At 35.8% G+C, this 18894-nt stretch overlaps 1 protein-coding gene across 1 annotated transcript in view; it reads left to right on the top strand.

Annotated features, from left to right (window-relative positions):
• Positions 1–16698, top strand: part of LOC145669005 (ubiquitin carboxyl-terminal hydrolase 40-like) — a 106712-nt gene extending 90014 nt beyond the window's left edge. The window contains exons 15-17 of the mRNA XM_081737329.1: positions 4391–4498; positions 11385–11485; positions 16092–16698. Coding sequence (XP_081593455.1) covers positions 4391–4498; positions 11385–11485; positions 16092–16209 — 327 coding nt within the window. The 3' untranslated portion in view covers positions 16210–16698. The remainder of the gene's footprint in view (positions 1–4390; positions 4499–11384; positions 11486–16091) is intronic.
• The last annotated feature ends 2196 nt before the right edge of the window (positions 16699–18894 follow it).

The following is an 18894-nucleotide window of genomic DNA, read 5'->3' as shown; positions in this document are numbered from 1 at the left end:
GATCTCCGAGAAACGGTTCCGCCGGAACCGGATCTTTGTGGCCATCCCTAATCCAGTTATAAAGTTATGGCCACCGATAAACGTCTCTCACCCATACTCTTCATAAGAAATAGCTCTTTCCACAGACACAAGTAACCACGAAAATCTTTCGTGCACGTGTTGACGGAAAAGGTTGCCATATTTTTTCTTGAAAATGTGTAGACACCATTTTTTCTTCTCTCTCTCTCTCTCTCTCTCTCTCTCTCTCTCTCTCTCTCTCTCTCTCTCTCTCTCTCTCTCTCTCTCTCTCTCTCTCTCTCTCTCTCTCTCTCTCTCTCTCTCTCTCTCTCTCTCTCTCTCTCTCTCTCTCTCTCTCTCTCTCTCTCTCTCTCTCTCTCTCTCTCTCTCTCTCTCTCTTCTCTCTCTCTCTCTCTCTCTCTCTCTCTCTCTCTCTCTCTCTCTCTCTCTCTCTCTCTCTCTCTCTCTCTCTCTCTCTCTCTCTCTCTCTCTCTCTCAGAGAAAGCCCGTAATAGGACATATTGTACGCGTGAGTTATTGTGTGATGGAAAAATTATTTGAAAAGTGTTTAAGTGATCCAGTACTTATAGCAGCGTTTCCCAACTGGTGTGCCGCGAGGAAATCGAAACAAAATTGTTAATTCTATAGGAATCAAATTGTAAGACAGGAAAAATGTATATTTGAATTTCTCATTACTATGACCTCTACTATGAATCTACAAAGTTTCATACTGTGTTATTTTCTGTCCTTTTTTAATGTTCAGAAAAATATTTGTTATCATTGTCTGATCATTATTGCTTCATTGTTGTTGCAGATTATTTCATTAACTTGAAAGTTTAAATTATCATTCATTCCTATTAACAAAATAACTGGCATACAAATTACCTACATTTGGTTTAAAAGTACAAGAGATTTGTTTATTCGTTCTTATTTAGTGATCTTCCTTTTTAGTGAAACGTTGGATACAGTTTTCGAAAGAGAAAGTGGATTTTTAAAAATCCGAGTCCTATATTTCACTGCAATTGTTTACTATTTTTAAATTAGAATGAAATAAGCATAATGATTTACCACAAAGGAAAACCAGTCATCGAGCTTTCTTCTCTGTGAGAAGATCAGTAGCCTAATCACAGAAAAAAATTATCACGGTATTTCATATTTACAAATAATAATAATAATAATAATAATAATATGAATGTGCCGCGAGAATTCAAGTTACACCTGTAGTGTGCCGCAAGTTGAAAAAGGTTGGGAAACGCTGACTTATAGCGTAATTCAAATAGATCCAAATATCAGAACTTAACACGAATAATGTACTTTTTTTTCTTGTTTTAAGACTTATCTACACTATTATAAGAAGACTAACATGACTTACTCATCAACGTCCAAGTCTAATAATCGGTTAGCGTACGCGTCTTTGGCGTGGGGAGGCCCGGGTTCTATTCCCGGCGGAGCTCATGTGGTTCGGATTCCACGTTAATCAGTAGGTCCACGTCTCATATAGCCTCGCTGCTGATCGGGACGCTAACTAAATCAACTCAACTCAACTCCACAATATTGTAGATAGGAACATGAAATTTATGGAATGTTGAAGGGGACACGGTGGCTCAGTACTGGAGCGCTTATCTTGCTGCATGGAGTCCCTGTTTCGATCTTTCGACTCCTGACCAAGTAAGTTTGTAATGGATAACATCGTGTCCACAAGTTTTCTCGTTTCCTCACACATTCTCATTCCAACAATGTTTCCATCAATTATTCATTTACATTAATCATTTATCTCCTTAGCCTCAAGGGCACCTTAAGCGGAGACCAAGATTCGAATCAGGGCCCTGTCGTGCATTTTTTTTCACTCTTTGTACATCATTATCTACAGTATATTGTAAAATATGGGCTTAAAAAGTGTTCTTTGTATCAAAATATTAAAGCCTAAGCACTCTTACGTATTTACTCTGAAGAAAAAAGTATTCTTTATAAATTTATTGTGAATTCATTCGAAATTTACGTACGATTTATTTATATCCTTTAAACATATAGTTAACTATTCAGTGACTATATCAACGTAGTAAAGAAATCTTAATGTTAAGAAATTCGCTTAAAGCGTCCTATTATTAGTTGACTAGACTGTTCACAATAGGAGAATAGAAAATTTAAACTACGAGAACACATTACATTATGGAGTTGTCTGCAACACATTAATTCTGAAAATCTATTTAACAGATGAATTAGCAGAAATCGTGAGCTCCTCGAGTTGAGCATACGAGGTGTATTCAAAAAGTATCGAACCTTATTTTTTTCCCGCGTAAATCAATGAAGTGCGGGAGACTGTCTTTAGTGGAGATGTAGAGGAGACACATGTTGTGCACGGTCGTGAATTTTTTCCTGCCCGCAGGAAACGTCAGTGGCTGGCAGCCAATCAACGCGTGAAGATGTGTAGTGAGCGGTCGTCGAATTTCTTTTTCTTTTTCTTTCTAAAATCACAACACTTGAGCAGCGATATTGCATCAAATTTGCCAAAATCTTGGCGATACCGAAGCGGAAACATTCAGTCAGATCGATATTTCAATTTTGAACGAGAATTTGGCATGAGGAGAGTATCCGGGAAATTTGATTCAGGCTTTCATCGCTAAACACAGCATTTCTGTGTGTCGTCGGGCTCCCTACTATCCGACATAGCTCCGTGTTTCTTTTGGTTATTCGCCAAGCTGAAAAGGTCACTAAAAATGATCCTATTTGAGTCAATATACGACATCATGCGGAATGCGACGGCACATTTGCTCACCATTCCAAAACAGCGTTCCAGAGGTGTTTCCAACAATGACAGGAGCGCTGGGAGAACTGTATACATTACCAAGGAGACTACTCTCAAGGGGATTAGTAATTCGGATTTACAAATCAATAAATGTATTTTTGCCAACCAAGAGTTCGATGGTTTTTGAACACACGTGTCGCTTTGAGGAGAAAAGTGGTAAAACACTGATATCTTTGGACTTAGAATATCAAACATTAAGAAAAAAATTATGAAATGAATGTTTGTTTAGCGTCTCACGATTATCCCTTTAGGCAAAAGGGGAGACATGATTAATAAAAGTGAATGATCGTGAAATTCAATTTTTGGTGCTCTGCAACAGGAATCGAAACCCGAGATGGTATGCACCAAAGACAAACACGAGCCACTACTATACCAGTGGGTGGACTAAGCAAAAATATATATATCAGAAACGCTAGTTGGTTTATATTTCGTGGTAGAAACAGAAGCTTACTACGAAGTTGGATCATTGCCAAAAGTTTCTTAACTTGTAACTGAAAAATATGAATGTGTAATGTTATAAAACAACGAAAATCTAAAGCGTAACATATCAACGTAAATGAAAGGTCGAACTCGAAATCGAGAGGCAATCTCTTGAAGTCGTGCAAGCAAATAAATCAATTACTTAACTAAGAAGCCGTCAAGAATATAGTAACAAAATACACACAAATAACGAAATACGAGGAAATAACACTGACTTCTACTTGAATTTTCGTTCCTGTGTCATAAGAAAACGAGCTAGATTTGAATGATAAAAAAGTAACTTTCACTATCTAATCTAATGGGCGTGACAAAGCCAATGAAGAGCAATTTTAATCTAATATAAATAAAATAAATAAAATAAGAGCTTGTTTGTCTGTCCTATCTCTATGTATTATGTATGTCTGTCTGCGGCCTGGGAACCATGAGACACGTGAACCGAGAGTTACCAAATCTTTGTCACGAGTACCTTGATCCAGGCCCCAGACAAGACGAAGCGTTTTTTTTTTTTAATTAGGAGGGTCTCGGGAAGGGGGGGGGGACGTTTACCGGGACATGTAAAAGTAATAGAAAATGACCGATATTAGTGTCAAATTCATAGTTTTCGCGGTCGCTGAGATCAATGGTGACACTTCCATTAACGATGACTTTCAAATTCAGCTACCATTGTATGCGGGCCGGGTGTCATCTAGGGGGGCGGGGGGACACCGAAACATGAAAATGACCGATTTTTTTTTCTTTCGTTGTTCAGTTTGTTTACCTAGATATTTTATCTGACTCATGCGAAGAATGGGTATTTCAGTTAGTAATTTAATATAATAGGTGCTGACTTTACGGTATTTATTTACTTTTAGCTCGTACTTGTCTTCTGACAGTTTCCACAACAGAGACAAAAATTTTAAATCTATGGTTACTTATGATTCCACACATGAGCTTATTTCAAATCAATGATTACTCGTAATTGTACACATTAACTTTTTTTTAAATAAATGTTTCTTCTTTTAATATCACAGAACTTCATGTATGTTTTTTGTGAATGAGAATTTTGGACTATTTATTTCTACAGATCTATTATATTCCTTTTGTAAGAAAGTTTTCTTCTTGTTGTAGGAAGATCGTGGAAATTTTAGAAGAAGTCCAAGGAAAGTAAGCAAACCTTCGAACAATCTCCGTGGCTCTCCATACTCAATTACTGACGGATGCATAATTGGCGTTAAGGTAACAAAATCATTCGATATTTATATCATAAATTAGTCGTAGGCTGACCTTAAAGTATTCCATTTAATTGGATATGAAATGTATTTCTCGTAGATAACATTAGTGTTTTACAAACAAAATCTATATGTAGGAATATGATAAATGAATGGACAGTGCAGCGGTGGTTTAAACAAAGGGTCTATCTGATTTACTATAAGGACCAGACTGTCACGTGATCAGGTCATAAGTCACGTTGCGTGCCAAATCGAGCCTGGAGATTCCAAGTTCAGATCTGAGATATCTTAAGCACGCGTTGGGCTTCCTAGGTAATTCGCAGATGATGTATATACTTTATCATTATTATTGATTTTACTCAAAGCACTTGACTTTTGACAATGTTCTATTCATATTTACCTTATATGCTATACATTGTCTTTAAGCTCTTCATTATGTCTTTGCAATAAGCTCTCAAGTAGCCATCTCTTTTATTATAGTTTCTGATATATATATATATATATATATATATATGGACGACCTCTTTCTTCATTGATTTTCCAATGACTTAATGTTTCGTGATTTTTTTATTATGTTCTATCCATCTAATCTACGTAGTCTCTTCTACATTCGGGCAGAATTTCAACTATCTCCCTCGTTTGGTTTTTGAGATAAGTGAAGGAATTACTTGTTTTTCATTGATATTAATGTTTCATGCGTTTCGACTATGTTCCATCCTATACTAAATCCTTCGTAAATCGATGCTTGGGACGAGCATTCAATTGGAAATGATATAAAATGAAGCGATGGGTCCCACATGAGTTTTCTGCGGCTCAGAAAGTGACCCGAGAACTTACCTTTGTGTGTTTATTGTTTTGTCGGGGGAGGGACCCGTGTCTGGATAGAGCGTTGTCTCCTGGTGCACCGTGGTCCCAGTCTCTCACAACGTGTTCAAATGTCGACAACGTAGTTTACTCTCTAAAACTCAGTACATAGAGGTATTTGAGATTGCTAATTTCGAATTTGTTATATATATTCCAAAAATAGGTATAGAGTCCCATACCAATTGGCTCATGGCATTTTATATCATTTACTTATTATTATTCATACAGGTATTGACTTAGCAGGGTGTCTGTCGGTCATGAAAGTCACGAAAAAGTGACGAAATCAGAAAACGGTCATGAAAGTCACGAAATTTAGCTTTTGGGTCACGATTTTTTTGTAACTGTACAAATGTAAGTACAGATTGGAAAGTTTTGTTCTATCAAATGTCAAAATTCACCACCAAAAATGTCTATGGTCGGCTTTAGACGCTACCAAATCGCAAGCAAAGTACGTTTCTATCGTATGGATGAAAATTTGGCCTAATTTGCATCCAAATCCGCTCTTGAAAATGTTAGGAAATTTTATGATTTTGTAAAGAAAAGGTGACAAAAAAGTCACGAAATTTCATTTTGGAATTTTAGTAGACACGCTGCTTAGTTTCTTCGTTATTTGTTTTTAATTTCTTTTCACTTATACCTTAAGCTCGGAACAAACCGAAGAAAATAATGTCAGTATACAGATCGATGCTGGTCTGTATACCTACTTTTGGGCCACCTTATATATATATATATATATTAAGAAAGAGACAATATGACGGACTTACAATAAAAACAATTCGATTTCAAGAATAGTAATTAGTATTGAGAGATTTCCGAGGTCGGTAATTTTGAATTTTTGTATAAATTAATGACAAAGTAATTCCATTATTATTTTCTGCGGAATACTTGCATTCATTTTCCATCAAGTAAAAGATGAACTTCCAATGCATACCTGAAAACGTATTTATGCAACACTGTAGAAAACAAAAATGAATAAAACAAAATGGGACAAGGGGAGGCAGTTACTTCATATTTTATATAAAAGAACAATGAAAAAAATGAGAGTGAGATCTCGTGGGACTCCTGATGTCTGCATATTTTAATTTTTGCTATTTAAATTGAAAACAATAAAATAAAAAGAAAACAGTACTGTAAATACTTCAGTAATTTAATAACAATACATTTTTATTGCATTTTATGTCCATAGTTGAAATTTAGTTACTTTCAATCATTGACTTCATTGAAAAATGTAATAAAATAATTACAAACAGAAAGAAATGGGGCGCAATTGAAAACTACGTGTTCTTGCATTCTGAGCGAGATCTCGATATAACGAGTTGGACGCTTAGATTGAAATTGATTTCGATAGCAAAGTATGTACATCTTGGCCTTCAAAAACGATCTTCCTAACGTAAAAGATATCAACCTATCTATTTAGGATCTTAAAAGTCTCCAAATTGAAACTTCAATTTAGCGTATTTCGGCCATGGTTTGGCAATTGGGAACAGTGTGGGGCGCCCAAAATAACCAAAATTACCATTGCCTCATCAGAAGGGTATGATCTGTGTTCGGTGGACTCCTCGGGGTATCGTGTGTCGCGAATTACTGCCATCTTGCCAGACGATTAATACAATTGTGTAGTCTCAGCATTTGGAATGCATACATGGAACAGACATCCGTAGAGCCAGTGCTTGTAAATGACTGATGCTTCAGGAGAACTCGAAGGTACGTGTTGCTAAGATCATCCGTGATACCATTATCAGACTTAGTTTGGAAACACAAATGCATCCCCAGAGCTCCTTCGTGGCTAAGCAGTTAGCTTACGCCCCTTTGGCGTGGGAGACCCGGGTTCGATTCCCGGCGGGAGCTCATGTGGTTCGGATTCCACGTTAATCAGTAGGTCCACGTCTCATATAGCCTCGCTGCTGAACGTGACAAACTCAAAATCAACTCAATTCAACAAATGCATCCCCATATTTCCTGGACATTGCACTGTCATTACCGTTTGTTCCATTCCTTAAATAACCATATGCGGGGACGAAGTTCCGAACTCTCGATGAGGTGACAACCTACACCCAGGACTAAATCATTTTATTACGTGCCGTTAAGGGGCCGAAATGGCTCAGTGGTAGAGTGTTCACTTCTGGTGCATGAGATCTTTGGTTCGATCCCAGCTCGTTCCAAGTGAACATTGTGGTGGACAAACACCGTGTGGGTGGGGTTTTTCGGGGCTTTCCCGTTTCCTCCCATTTTCTTCATTCCACCATTTCATTCATTTCTCATCATCACTGTCTCCTTTAGCGTAGCCGGCATAACCGTGAGGCGTAAAACTTAAAATTCGTTTCCTTTCATTTTTCATTACTTGCCGTTGAGTTTAACCACTCTGGAATTCATAGTCTCCCTGTCGTTGAAGACATGATTATTGCTGCTGATGGTTATTATTTCTGATTTTCTGGACAAGCTTTACTTCATGTTATCCTCCACAGGACGTTTCTTTAGGTCTAGGCTGCGCCCAAACAATCTGTATTTACAGTAAGAAAGATCGAAAGTGAACACATTATAAAGAAATGTGTACAGTGACTGATTTAAGCGCTGTTGAGTTTAACTGAACGTAAGATTCACTCATTACGGTCTCAGTGGCGGATCTTGAGGGAAGTCGTATCGGGAAAAATTTTAAATTTTATCCCTACAAGCTAAGGGATGAAATCCTTCCTAATGTACAGTTAAACCAGAACTGTCTGAATCTTTCTTTCTTTACCTTGTAGAAATAAAATTTTTCACTTCCATCAAGAGCCGTCACGAGTTTTTTTTTTTTTTTTTTTTTTTATTTTATTTTATTTGAAAGCATGAGCAAAATATCACTGAAGTATTTTGTCTTTTCTTAATTCTTCCATCGAAAACTTCTGTAGCAAATGTGAATTGAATGATTCATCTTTAGAAGCGTATCACTATATCGTAGTAGAAAATAAATTACCAACAAAAATATTCTGACCAGAAAAGCTTTACTAGAAATTTGTACGGCCTAAATTAAATTTTGGAAATGCTTATGGAACATACTTAGAAAGATAGAAATAGTTTTATTTAAAAAAAATCGAAGTTGTTTTCCTTTCGTTAATTTTTCTCTTTTTGTTTCTTTCTTTTATAAACCATCTAGTAAAAGGACCTATCCGGTTTGGCATAAAGACCAGACTGTGTCACGTGATCAGGTCAAAAGTCACGTTGCGTGCTAAGTCGAGTCTGGAGATTCCAAATCCAGATGTGAGATATTTCAAGCACATAACCTCCGCGTGGGCCGCCCTGGGTAATTTGAAGAAGATGCATATCATTATTACTGATTTGCTCAAACAATGTTCTGTCTATATTTACCTTAAACGTGCTGTCCATTGTTTTAAGCTCTTCATTGCAATAAGCTTTCAATTAGTCATCTCCTTGTTACAGTTTTTGAGATATGTGGACAACTTCATGTTTTTTCTTTATTGATTTGCCATTGACTTTAATGTGCATGTTTCGTGATTTTTTATTGTGTTATATCCATTTTAGAGGACAATTTATCTTTCGAATGTAGAGTCTACATGGTTTGCATCATGGATTTCTGTGTTTGCTGTGTCTTTAATGCATCATGGATTTCTAACAACGCGTGAGCATTAAGACCTGTTTTAAGTTGCAAAAAATTGCCAAAGAAACTCATGAAATGTTGAAAATCGTGTAGGCGATAATGCCATAACTCTGAAGACTGTTTACAAGTGGTATGAACGATTTAAAAGTGAAAATGAATCAGTAGGAGACGAGCAACGTTCGAGACGTCCATTAGCCTTAAAAAACAGAAGAAAACGTACAGCGGTGGACACTTCTAAATGGTACACCTTAGCCGTAAATCTCCATATGGCTGTACCATTTAGAAGTGTCCACCGCTGTACAAAAAGTGTCAAAAATTGTCCGTTCAAAAAGACGAATAACTATTCGAGAGCTTGTCGAAGAAAGCATTTCGTACGGGTTCGTGCAAAGAATTTTAACCGATGACAAGAGTGAGTGCAAAATTCGTTTCCCATACCTTTCTTTTGATCCGCGAGTTTTTGGCCAAAAAAAAAATATTCGTCTGTCTGTCTGCATCCACCATATTATTCGTATATAACACCAGGTGTCTTCTGACTCTTCCCAAAAATTAAAAGCGTGCGTAAATGAAAACGTTTTGACACCATTTCTGACATTGAAAAAGTCACGACAGAGCAGCTGCGCGTCCTTCCAAAAGAAGCCTTCCAGAAATGCTTCCAGTCATGCATTCAATGTTGAAATAAGTGCATTGCTAGCCAAGGAAAGTTCTTTGAAGGAGATTAAATCAAATTCCATGTAAGCTTATTACTTTGTTTCTAATAATTTACCGTATTTTTTTTTTTATCACACTTCGTACATAGAAAAATGTAAATATTGTATTTTATTTATTAGGGAGGATTTTATAGATCAACTTCAGAAACATGCGCCTTGTCTGTATTGTGGTATGAGTTTGTCTCCATGCCAGAATATCTTCTTATTAGACTTACGCCCAATTTATCTCATTTATTTTATTGGGTTGGCAACTAAGTTCCCGCCGTTTTTTAAATTGGGAATATCTGTATGACATTAAATACTTTTGGCACGAAGTTGTACATCATTCGAAAGGGAATATATTGTTCTACCTAAATATATGTTTCGTTGTTACTAAGATACATTTTTTTTTTTTTTTTTTTTTTTTTTTTTTTTTGTTATTTACAGATCATTAACATAGAATGTCAAGCTGAGAAGAATGAGCATTTTTGACACCTCCTTCTTTTTGTCTTTAATCAAGGTTCTAAGGCCGCAGAAGCTACTCACATCATTTGTGCTGTGTATGGAGTTTGTGCTATAGCTGAAAGAAACGCCTGTGATTTGTATGCAAAGTTCAAAAAAGGAAATTTTGACCTCAAAGACGCCCCTCGTTCTGGCCGTCCAGTTGAGTTCGATGAAGAGCGATTGAACCACCTTTTGCACGAAAATCCGCGTCAAACAACAAGGGAACTGGCAGAGACAATGGATTGCTCCCACACTGCTGTAGAGAAGCATCTTCACTCGATGGGCAAAGTTCAGAAGTATAGAGAATGGGTGCCTCACACCAAAAACAGCGGGAACTTAGTTACCAACCCAATATATTTATTATTATAGGGTGTACCAGAAGTAGTGACTAACCTTTTGAGTGATCAGTACATTTTACTTATAAACAAGAATGGCATTAAACAAAATTGTAGATACAGAAGAATGATGTAAAAATCAAGTGCTGTACAGTATCTAATCCCTATTCTCTATTTGAGGTCCACCTGGCTGCCATTAACATCGAGACATGTCTGCATCCGGAGACGCACGTTGCTGCACGCATCTCGGCACATCTGAACGGGAATGTTGTTGAATTTCTCGATGATTCGCGCCGTCATTATCGCAACACTGTTTATGGATCTTGCATATATACCTTGTCCTTCAAGTGTCCCCATAGGAAGAATTCGGGAGGGGCGAAGTCTGGTGACCGTTGTGGCCACTCCACTCTTCCCCGACGACCAATCTATCGCCCGGGAAAGGTGTTGTTCAAAAAGTCAGGGACAATCCGGAAAAAGTGTGGTGGAGCACCATCTTGCTGCCACCATAATGTCAAAATTACCCCATCAAAAACACAAACAAAAAACAAGAAACAAACAGAAAACATCAATAATCATACAGCCTAATCTACCGCACCTAACAAGTGAGTCACTACTTCTGGGACACCATTGTAGTTAGTTATGAAAGCCGATGTACAGGTACTTGCTTTTAAGTCTTTTAGAGTGCTAATAAATTTAAAGTTATTCGCTAATGAACTTTCATTGGGTCAAAATTATTATGTTACAGTGAAATTCTGGGTTGGCTATGGTTGACTTCATTGAGACTTCCAGAAAGTGCGTAGTTATTGAAATATATTCTTTATAACGAAACTTGGTTTCCTTTATTTAATCTTCATTCAAATGGTGTACTCTCTTCTATATCTGATTTTGATTATAATCGTCTTTCTACAGGATTTGGCAGTGGATAAAGAAAATGTGGAGGACTTCATGTTGTGCACTGATATTGAACATAAGAGAAGATTGAAAGAAGAACCAGATAATAAGAAGAAAAGGTACGTTACATTAATATCAATAAACTCGAAAAAGTAGTCCCTTTGCTCCTCCAAATTATTAAAGAGCAGTGATCGCCAAACTGTCGATCGAGAGCTACTAGTAGCCCGCGGGGACATTTTCAGTAGATCGCGTTAACGCTCCGTTTAGCTAACCTTGATTCCTCCACTGAACTGACTCTAACGGGAGGGCGCTGACGATAACTGCTTGTTACTCCCGCGCAATTACCATTGTCAGCCTTAGAGATGCAAAAAAGCCGGCTTTTTTGAATGGATGGTTTTTTTCACATAAAAAGCCGGCTTTTTGGGGGAAAAAACGAGAATTTTGGAAATTTTGGCTTTTTTCATTTTCATGATTTTTCTATCTAAATAGCTTTCTTATAGTATATTCTATAGTTAGATATGTGGTGGACAAACACCGTGTGCGTGGGTTTTCTCGGGGTTCTCCCGTTTCCTCCCACTTTCTTCATTCCACCATTTCATTCATTTCTCATTATCACCGTCTCCTTTAGCCTAACCGGCATAACCGTGGGACGTAAAACTCAAAGACTTCTATTCTATAGTTAGATAAGAATTCCATGACCTAAATTCCATATTTCGCTCTAAAATTCACCATCAAGATGGATGGAGCACATGTTTTACGAATTAAAGCTAACATGAAGAATGTAGTATTTGAGGGCAATTTTAGAGGCTATTTAACTTTATTTTAACTTTTGAGTTATCGACATTTTTTCTTCTCGGGATCATTTCAGTTTGTCATCTGTGTTTTATTTCTAAGAGCTTAGTACTCTAGCTTCTAGCGCAAAAGTTAAACTTACTTTTTTCTATATATCCGTCAAAGCGTACGTTTTTCAATATATCCGTCTAACCGTACTTCCACATTTCTGTTATACTGTAGCTGTGCAACGATTTAGCAATAATTTTCCGGATACAACCTTGAATACTAATTTATGCAAATAATCAGTAGCGGATTTAGAAACGTACTTTGGGACGCGTTTCTCTGATTGTTTCGTTTTCTAAAATGTCCTAATTTTGTTTGGGAGGAGCTTGAAGTTTATGAGTACAGGCATAACTAATACTGTATTTCGTTTCGTTTATATATTTAGAGATAATCTTCCGGATACAACCTTGAAGATCATTTTATACTAAGAATCAGTGGTGGATTTAGAAAAGTATTTTGGGAGGGTTTTTTTTCTTACTAATGTTTAGTTTTTCTAAACATTCGTAATTTTTATTTGACGGGAGCTTAAAGTTTATGAGTAAAGGCATAACTAATAGATATTTCGTTTGTTTTAGACATTCCGTAATTTTGGAGAACAGGCTTTAGTCCGAAAGACCGTCCCCCTAACCTTTGCAAAACCGTCACTGCTGGTAATTAGTAATAATAACGATTTAAAAACAATAAGAAATGAAGTCGACCAACTCACAGTACACGCATATTTCTACTTCATAGATGGAATGAAGAAAAGTTTTGTCAGAATGGTCAAACGCTGAGTTGAATCCCGGACTTCCCGATAGAAGCGAAAAAGCTTCACTCAGTCATATTTGTTGTGCAGTTGTATTTATCTTAACTTAAATATATTCCGTAGTCTTTTTTTTTTTTTTTTTTTTTGTGATGGTGGGGGTGGGGAGAGTTCTATAATGATATGAACGGTGTGAGCCAAGAACATGGTAACTAACAAATTTTCAATTGCTGAGTTATGCAGCACCAGATAGACAGCAACGCATACCGCTTCGTTTAATCCTTCATGTATAGTCATGTGAAAAATTAGCTTTACGACTTTCAAAATGGATTGTGCAGCAGAAAATTTCTAATTTCTTAAAATAGTAAAATTTTGGGTTACCATGTTCTTACCTCACACCCTTCATATGTTGAATCCCTCTTGTTAAAAATACAGAAAACTTGAGGACTGAGTAAACCGTGATGGTGCTTATATAAAACTGTAGAATTTCAAGAATATACAAAACCAAAAGCTCTAGATATGCAGCCTTTAAGTGTATCATATAAATCTAAGTATTTTTCTTATGTTTTATTTTAATTTTATTTTGTTCCAAAAAGAGGGTATGGAATATTTTGAAGTAAAAATACTACATAGAATTTTGCTACTTATTTGAGTATTTTTTAAAAGAAGTATTTACTTTTAGGGTTGGCTGGTTTACACCAGCTGTTTTTTTTTTTTTTTTTTTTTTTAATAAACAACGTTTAAACCAAAAAAAAAAAAAACGAAAAATGCGAATCGTGTGAACTTTATGATGACGTTTCCACACATCAAACCATCTGCATTAGTTTTATTTCCTTTCCACCTTTTAATCAAGGTGTCCCATGTACAATTCTCGGTCGAACCACAACCCTTCTTTCATGCGTAAACAAAGTAGCGGTTCGGATGTAACTTTAAGCGAAAGTCTTCTCCTTGATAACCTCGGTATTACGTAAGGATGTTAAGCCTGAACATACGAAACGAAACTAAATTGTATATTTCTGCATGCCTGAATGCCTGTTGTTTTATAAAGAAGCCAAGGTTGCTTAAATATATTGATATAAATTGGCAAAATTTATCGATTGCCTATGTAGCTTCCAACATTAGCTTGGATTGTACTTTCAATGATATGTACGTACTAAATTTGTAATTTAATACCTCAGTTTTAGCGTACTGATTATGATACGTTGACCTTTAAATTTTACATGCAAAGCAATAAACGGATTTTTCCGTTATTGTTTTACATTTAGAGTAATGACGGGATTTTCCCGATGGCTAGGGCGGGAGTTTCTCAATTTAAGAAATTTAATAACCGGACTTCTGTAAGCTTATGTGACCTCTTCCAGCATAACCCCGTTGTTGCATAATAACACCAAGGCGAAACAAACTTATTTCTGTCAATATGTAATATAAATACATAAAGCAAAATATCTAAACCCAAAAAACCTAGTTTAAACTCCCCCCTCAAAAACGGGTTTTTGGCATTTTCAAAAACAACCATGGTTCTTGCCACCTGCTTACTTTTGTATGTAGGAGGTTTTAAAAAATCTTATTATATTCATTTGTTATCCTTTGGAATTCATAATGTAAATATGTTGAGAAGTAAAACTGTTTGAAATATCTTTTCGAAATTCATGGTTTATTTCCGAGGTTTTATATTATTATCGGTATCAACCACTAATTAAATGACTTTTTGTGGTATAGAGAAGTGAAACAAAATCTGGTTTATGAATTTGAAGCAGAATTTTCAAAAAAGCCCAAAATTTCTCAAGCAAAAAAGCGAAGCAGAAAAAAACAGTTTTTTTCTAAAAAAAAAAAAAACGGTTTTTTCCGAGCCCGTGCATCTCTAGTCAGCCTCATCTCATACACTTTTAAGTCCACTCAATATTTCAATATAACATTCTCATGTCATTTTATCGAGTGTTCACTGTGTTAAAAATCAGATAAAATGCTACTGCAATGAATTGAAGGATTACAGTTAACAGAATTTTAGATTGCATGATGTTAACGAAAGGAAGAAACGAATCAAACCTGTACAGTAACTCAAGCAAAACTCGTATTCAATTACTAATATTATTTGTTCCGAAATTTAAGATTTTTTTTGATAGGATATTAAGCTTTTTTTTTCAATTTTATTTTTTAAATTGTATTTATTTATGTATAGTTGTGAATTTTTGTGTGCTACTTTTAACAGTATGTTTTTCCATAAAATCAATTTTTACTCGCACAATACTGATAGTTTAGAAAAAGAAAGGATGGCTACTCACAATTGGCGCTCTCGAGATTAAAAAAAAAAAAAAAAAAATACAATTTTATCGCTAAAAGCTAAGGGAAGAATTATGTACAGTCAGCGACAAAAGTTCTTTCCGTTTGGTAAAATTTATTTGGCTAATAACGGTCGTATAGCTGGAACGTACAGAAAATTATATATTTCTTTTTTTAATTTACTGAAACTGTACTCAAATTGTCCTTCCATTCTGAAGTTATTTACAAAACTAATTTCATCAAACAGAAAGAACTTCTGTCGCTGGCTGTACAAGAATTAGAATATTAGGTAATTTTTTCCCTTAATTTCAGTGCCGTGCCTTGGGGGAGGGGCGAGCGGGACGACGGCCCCGGGCGTAAAATTCGGAAGGAAAGAAAATAGGGAAGAAAAATTACTTGGAATATTACTATTATGTACTTAAATCCTCTTCCTGCTTTAGGAAATGGTCCTATAATGTTACTCGTGTTAGGAAAATCCATGTGCACGTATATAAAATGAAAGGAAAAAGTAATAAAAAGTGCTCAAAATCAAGGAAAAGCAGGGTTTATTTTTTAAAATTTCTTACATTTCGCGGCTGGTCTGTCGAACTCATTCGTATGTATGGGAACGCCGTCGTATACTCCCGCCTCGGGCGCTGATTTTTCACGGTGCGGCACTGTCTTATTATTATTTTTTTTTTTTTTAACGCTAAAATGTAATTTTTACTGATTTGACTTTCCTCCCACCACTACTGCAGCTGAAATTCTGACTCTCCTATGCAGCATTCTGTAATTTTAATTTTAAGTGCTACGTGTTCATAACTGTAAAACAATTTTACCTCTGTTATATAAGATTACGGTAATGTATGTGCTTTCATTCTGTATAGGCGTCAAGATAAAACAAAAGAGAACTCGTCCGAAGAGAAGTCGGCTAATCATGTGGGAGAAGCTCGAAAGAGAGAACCCGAAAGAGGCATTCACATCAACGTCTCCAATTTTACATAGGAGGAGGAAAGACTGAAATAATTGAGCTACTGTCACAAGACTGACATCATCACAAGCATTTATTGTATATAGAAGAATTTATTTTTGTTGACAATAAGGTAAAAAATGTTGAAAAAAAAATTTTTTTGTTATGTAGTCCTAAAGATACCTTGTACTTTAATATAATAATGTATCATATTGATACATTAGTGTTATTTCCTACCAGTTTTCTCTGCATGAGGAGGAGGAGAGCGGGAGAGTGGTCTGTATTCATAAACCATTGTCCTGTTCATCTGTTTCTTTCATTCCCTGTGACTTTGTCATCTCAACCTGTGATTTTTATTGAAATGTATTATTAGAAAATGATTTCTCAGCTACATACGGTATGGTTTTTCTAATTGCTTGGGAGAAAAATGTCAAATTATCAAGAGGGTAAAATTACGTCTTTTTATATATATTGTATAAAATGTTTACTAGAATGGTAAATAAAGTGAAGTGTACCGTTGCTTTGATTTGACTTTACTTAAATTCGCAACATTAAACCCGTTTATTTTTAGGTAAATTCTAGACTTCCAGTCAAGCAGTTACAGCATCATTCCTATTTATCCTAGGATCATGGTTCGTACCTCGTTCTCTTCAAAATAGAACAACCTTTCTGACGGTACCATTTGTATTTCCCTATCATATCTCTGAGGCGTGAAATTTTGAGACAAATCGGGATTTTTAATTTTTCCCCCTAATTTTGAGCCTCTCTGGACCCTCCCCCCTGTGTTAACACACACATCTCAAAATCAACTTAAAAATACTAAGGGGTGTATTAAATGGCGTACAAAATTTCAACCTTGTTAAAAAATATCCCTTTGCTTAACTTTTTTGCCCCTATGGGCCCCCTGTTTGAACGCAGACATCTGAAAAACACTAAGGGGTGCATTGAATGTATGTGCAATATTTCAGTCTTCTAGGTGCAAAAGTAAGCACATCAATAATAATAATAATAGGCGTAACAAAAAATATTTTTTAAAGTTATGATGTCATCACCCCCTATGTCTCGACGCAGAAAGGCGTGAAACCATACGTAACAGTTCTACAATGCTTCTAGACTTGAAGAAAGAAAGAATAAAAAAAACTAAGTTAAAAGGCTTATTGGTACTTTTTTAATCGAATAATGAAGAAACTACTTTAGTGCCTATATATAGTTACTAGAACGTAAAAGCGATCATTGGGATGTGCTCTTACAGTTGTTAGACAGGATCCACTGTCCATCAGTCTTCATCTAACTTAAGTTTGATCGTGTATATTAGCGAGAGAGATATGTTATCCCTAGAAGTAAAATTGAAGTAAAAAGTAATCAGAAGTTGTGACATGGTCACACAAAGACTGCTGATCACATGTTTATAATTTTTGAGTTCTTGTGCATCTTATGCAACACCTAGGGTATGAAGGACAGGACCTGAGTAAGCAGGGCTTGAATCTAGTGCTGTTTGTTTGTTTATTGAAGTTCAGTATTCCTTTTCAGCAGCAAGACTATACGAAACATGAACTCCAGTTTCACCACAATTCGTTCAAATTTCAATGCTGTTCCACTGGAAATCGAATCCGGAATCACGGGTTCCAAAGGCATGCACGCTAGCCACTAGACCAGCGGGGAGGGCTCCAGTCCAGTTGGCAAGTGCACGGGTCATCACGCAAGATCAGCCTTCACAGTATACACTGTTACCCACTACACTGTCTCGTCTCGCCACAATGATATTCGTATTGCATCCTACTCAAACCACATAGTTTACAACACCAACATCTGTTCTTTAACCGAGGTATCCGAATGGAATTGTGAACAGTGTTAAAAATGAATTTTAGGAATGATCCAAGAAAAAGAATCAAAAGATGACGATCTTGGCCAAGAATTTTAGGAATGATCAAAAAAAAAAAATGCATAAAAAAGCTGCGATCTTGTCCAATAATTAGTTTTTGGATCAGGGGCCACAACATTTTTTTGAACGGCTCCTAAATTGAGTTCTCGTATTTTCTACGGAATAAGCACATCATACTGAGTTAAGTGATAGTTTGGGTTTGCTTACACTATATGTAATTCTCCAGATATGAGGCCTACTAGAAAAAATTTGATTGAAATGTATTGGATTGGATCTTTTGATATATATATAGATAAAGTGACCGCTGAACTGCAAATTAGCTGAAAATAACTTTTTTATAAGATTAAAAAAGTCTAACTTTACCCCTGTAATTTAGCGTTCCTTGTAAACTTTTTTTTTTCTTGTAGCTTTAGCAATGTGACTTTGTGTGAAATGGATATTCTGATACATACGAGGCACTCAGACCACTAGGAAACCGTCTTTCTTTAGAAGAAAAATCACGAGTAGTCTTTTAATCATTACGGAAGTAGTTTAAAATTAACTCCTGGAATGTTTACTCAACTAAATTGTAGGTTGGTTTAAAGGGACAAGTTTTGTCGATAGGTGTCACTACAGTCTTCGTATATATATATATATATATATATTTAATCTTTCATGAAAATTCACAATTTCTCTCACAAATTTCAACCTAGAGACTTCAAATTTTTAGAGAAGGAAATTCATAACCTACCGAAGGCAAGAATCCGTGCCGATTTCTTTTTATTATTATTATTTATTTATTTATTTAAAATTTTCTTCATGAAATGGATATCCAAACTTTTAACAATGGAACTGTTTT

Source organism: Thermobia domestica, chromosome 13, assembly GCF_964235325.1.
Source record: "Thermobia domestica chromosome 13, izTheDome1.hap1.1, whole genome shotgun sequence".
NCBI classification, from domain to species: domain Eukaryota; kingdom Metazoa; phylum Arthropoda; class Insecta; order Zygentoma; family Lepismatidae; genus Thermobia; species Thermobia domestica.
The sequence above is the reverse complement of the archived record's forward strand: the minus strand, read 5'-3'. Positions and strand labels throughout refer to the sequence as shown.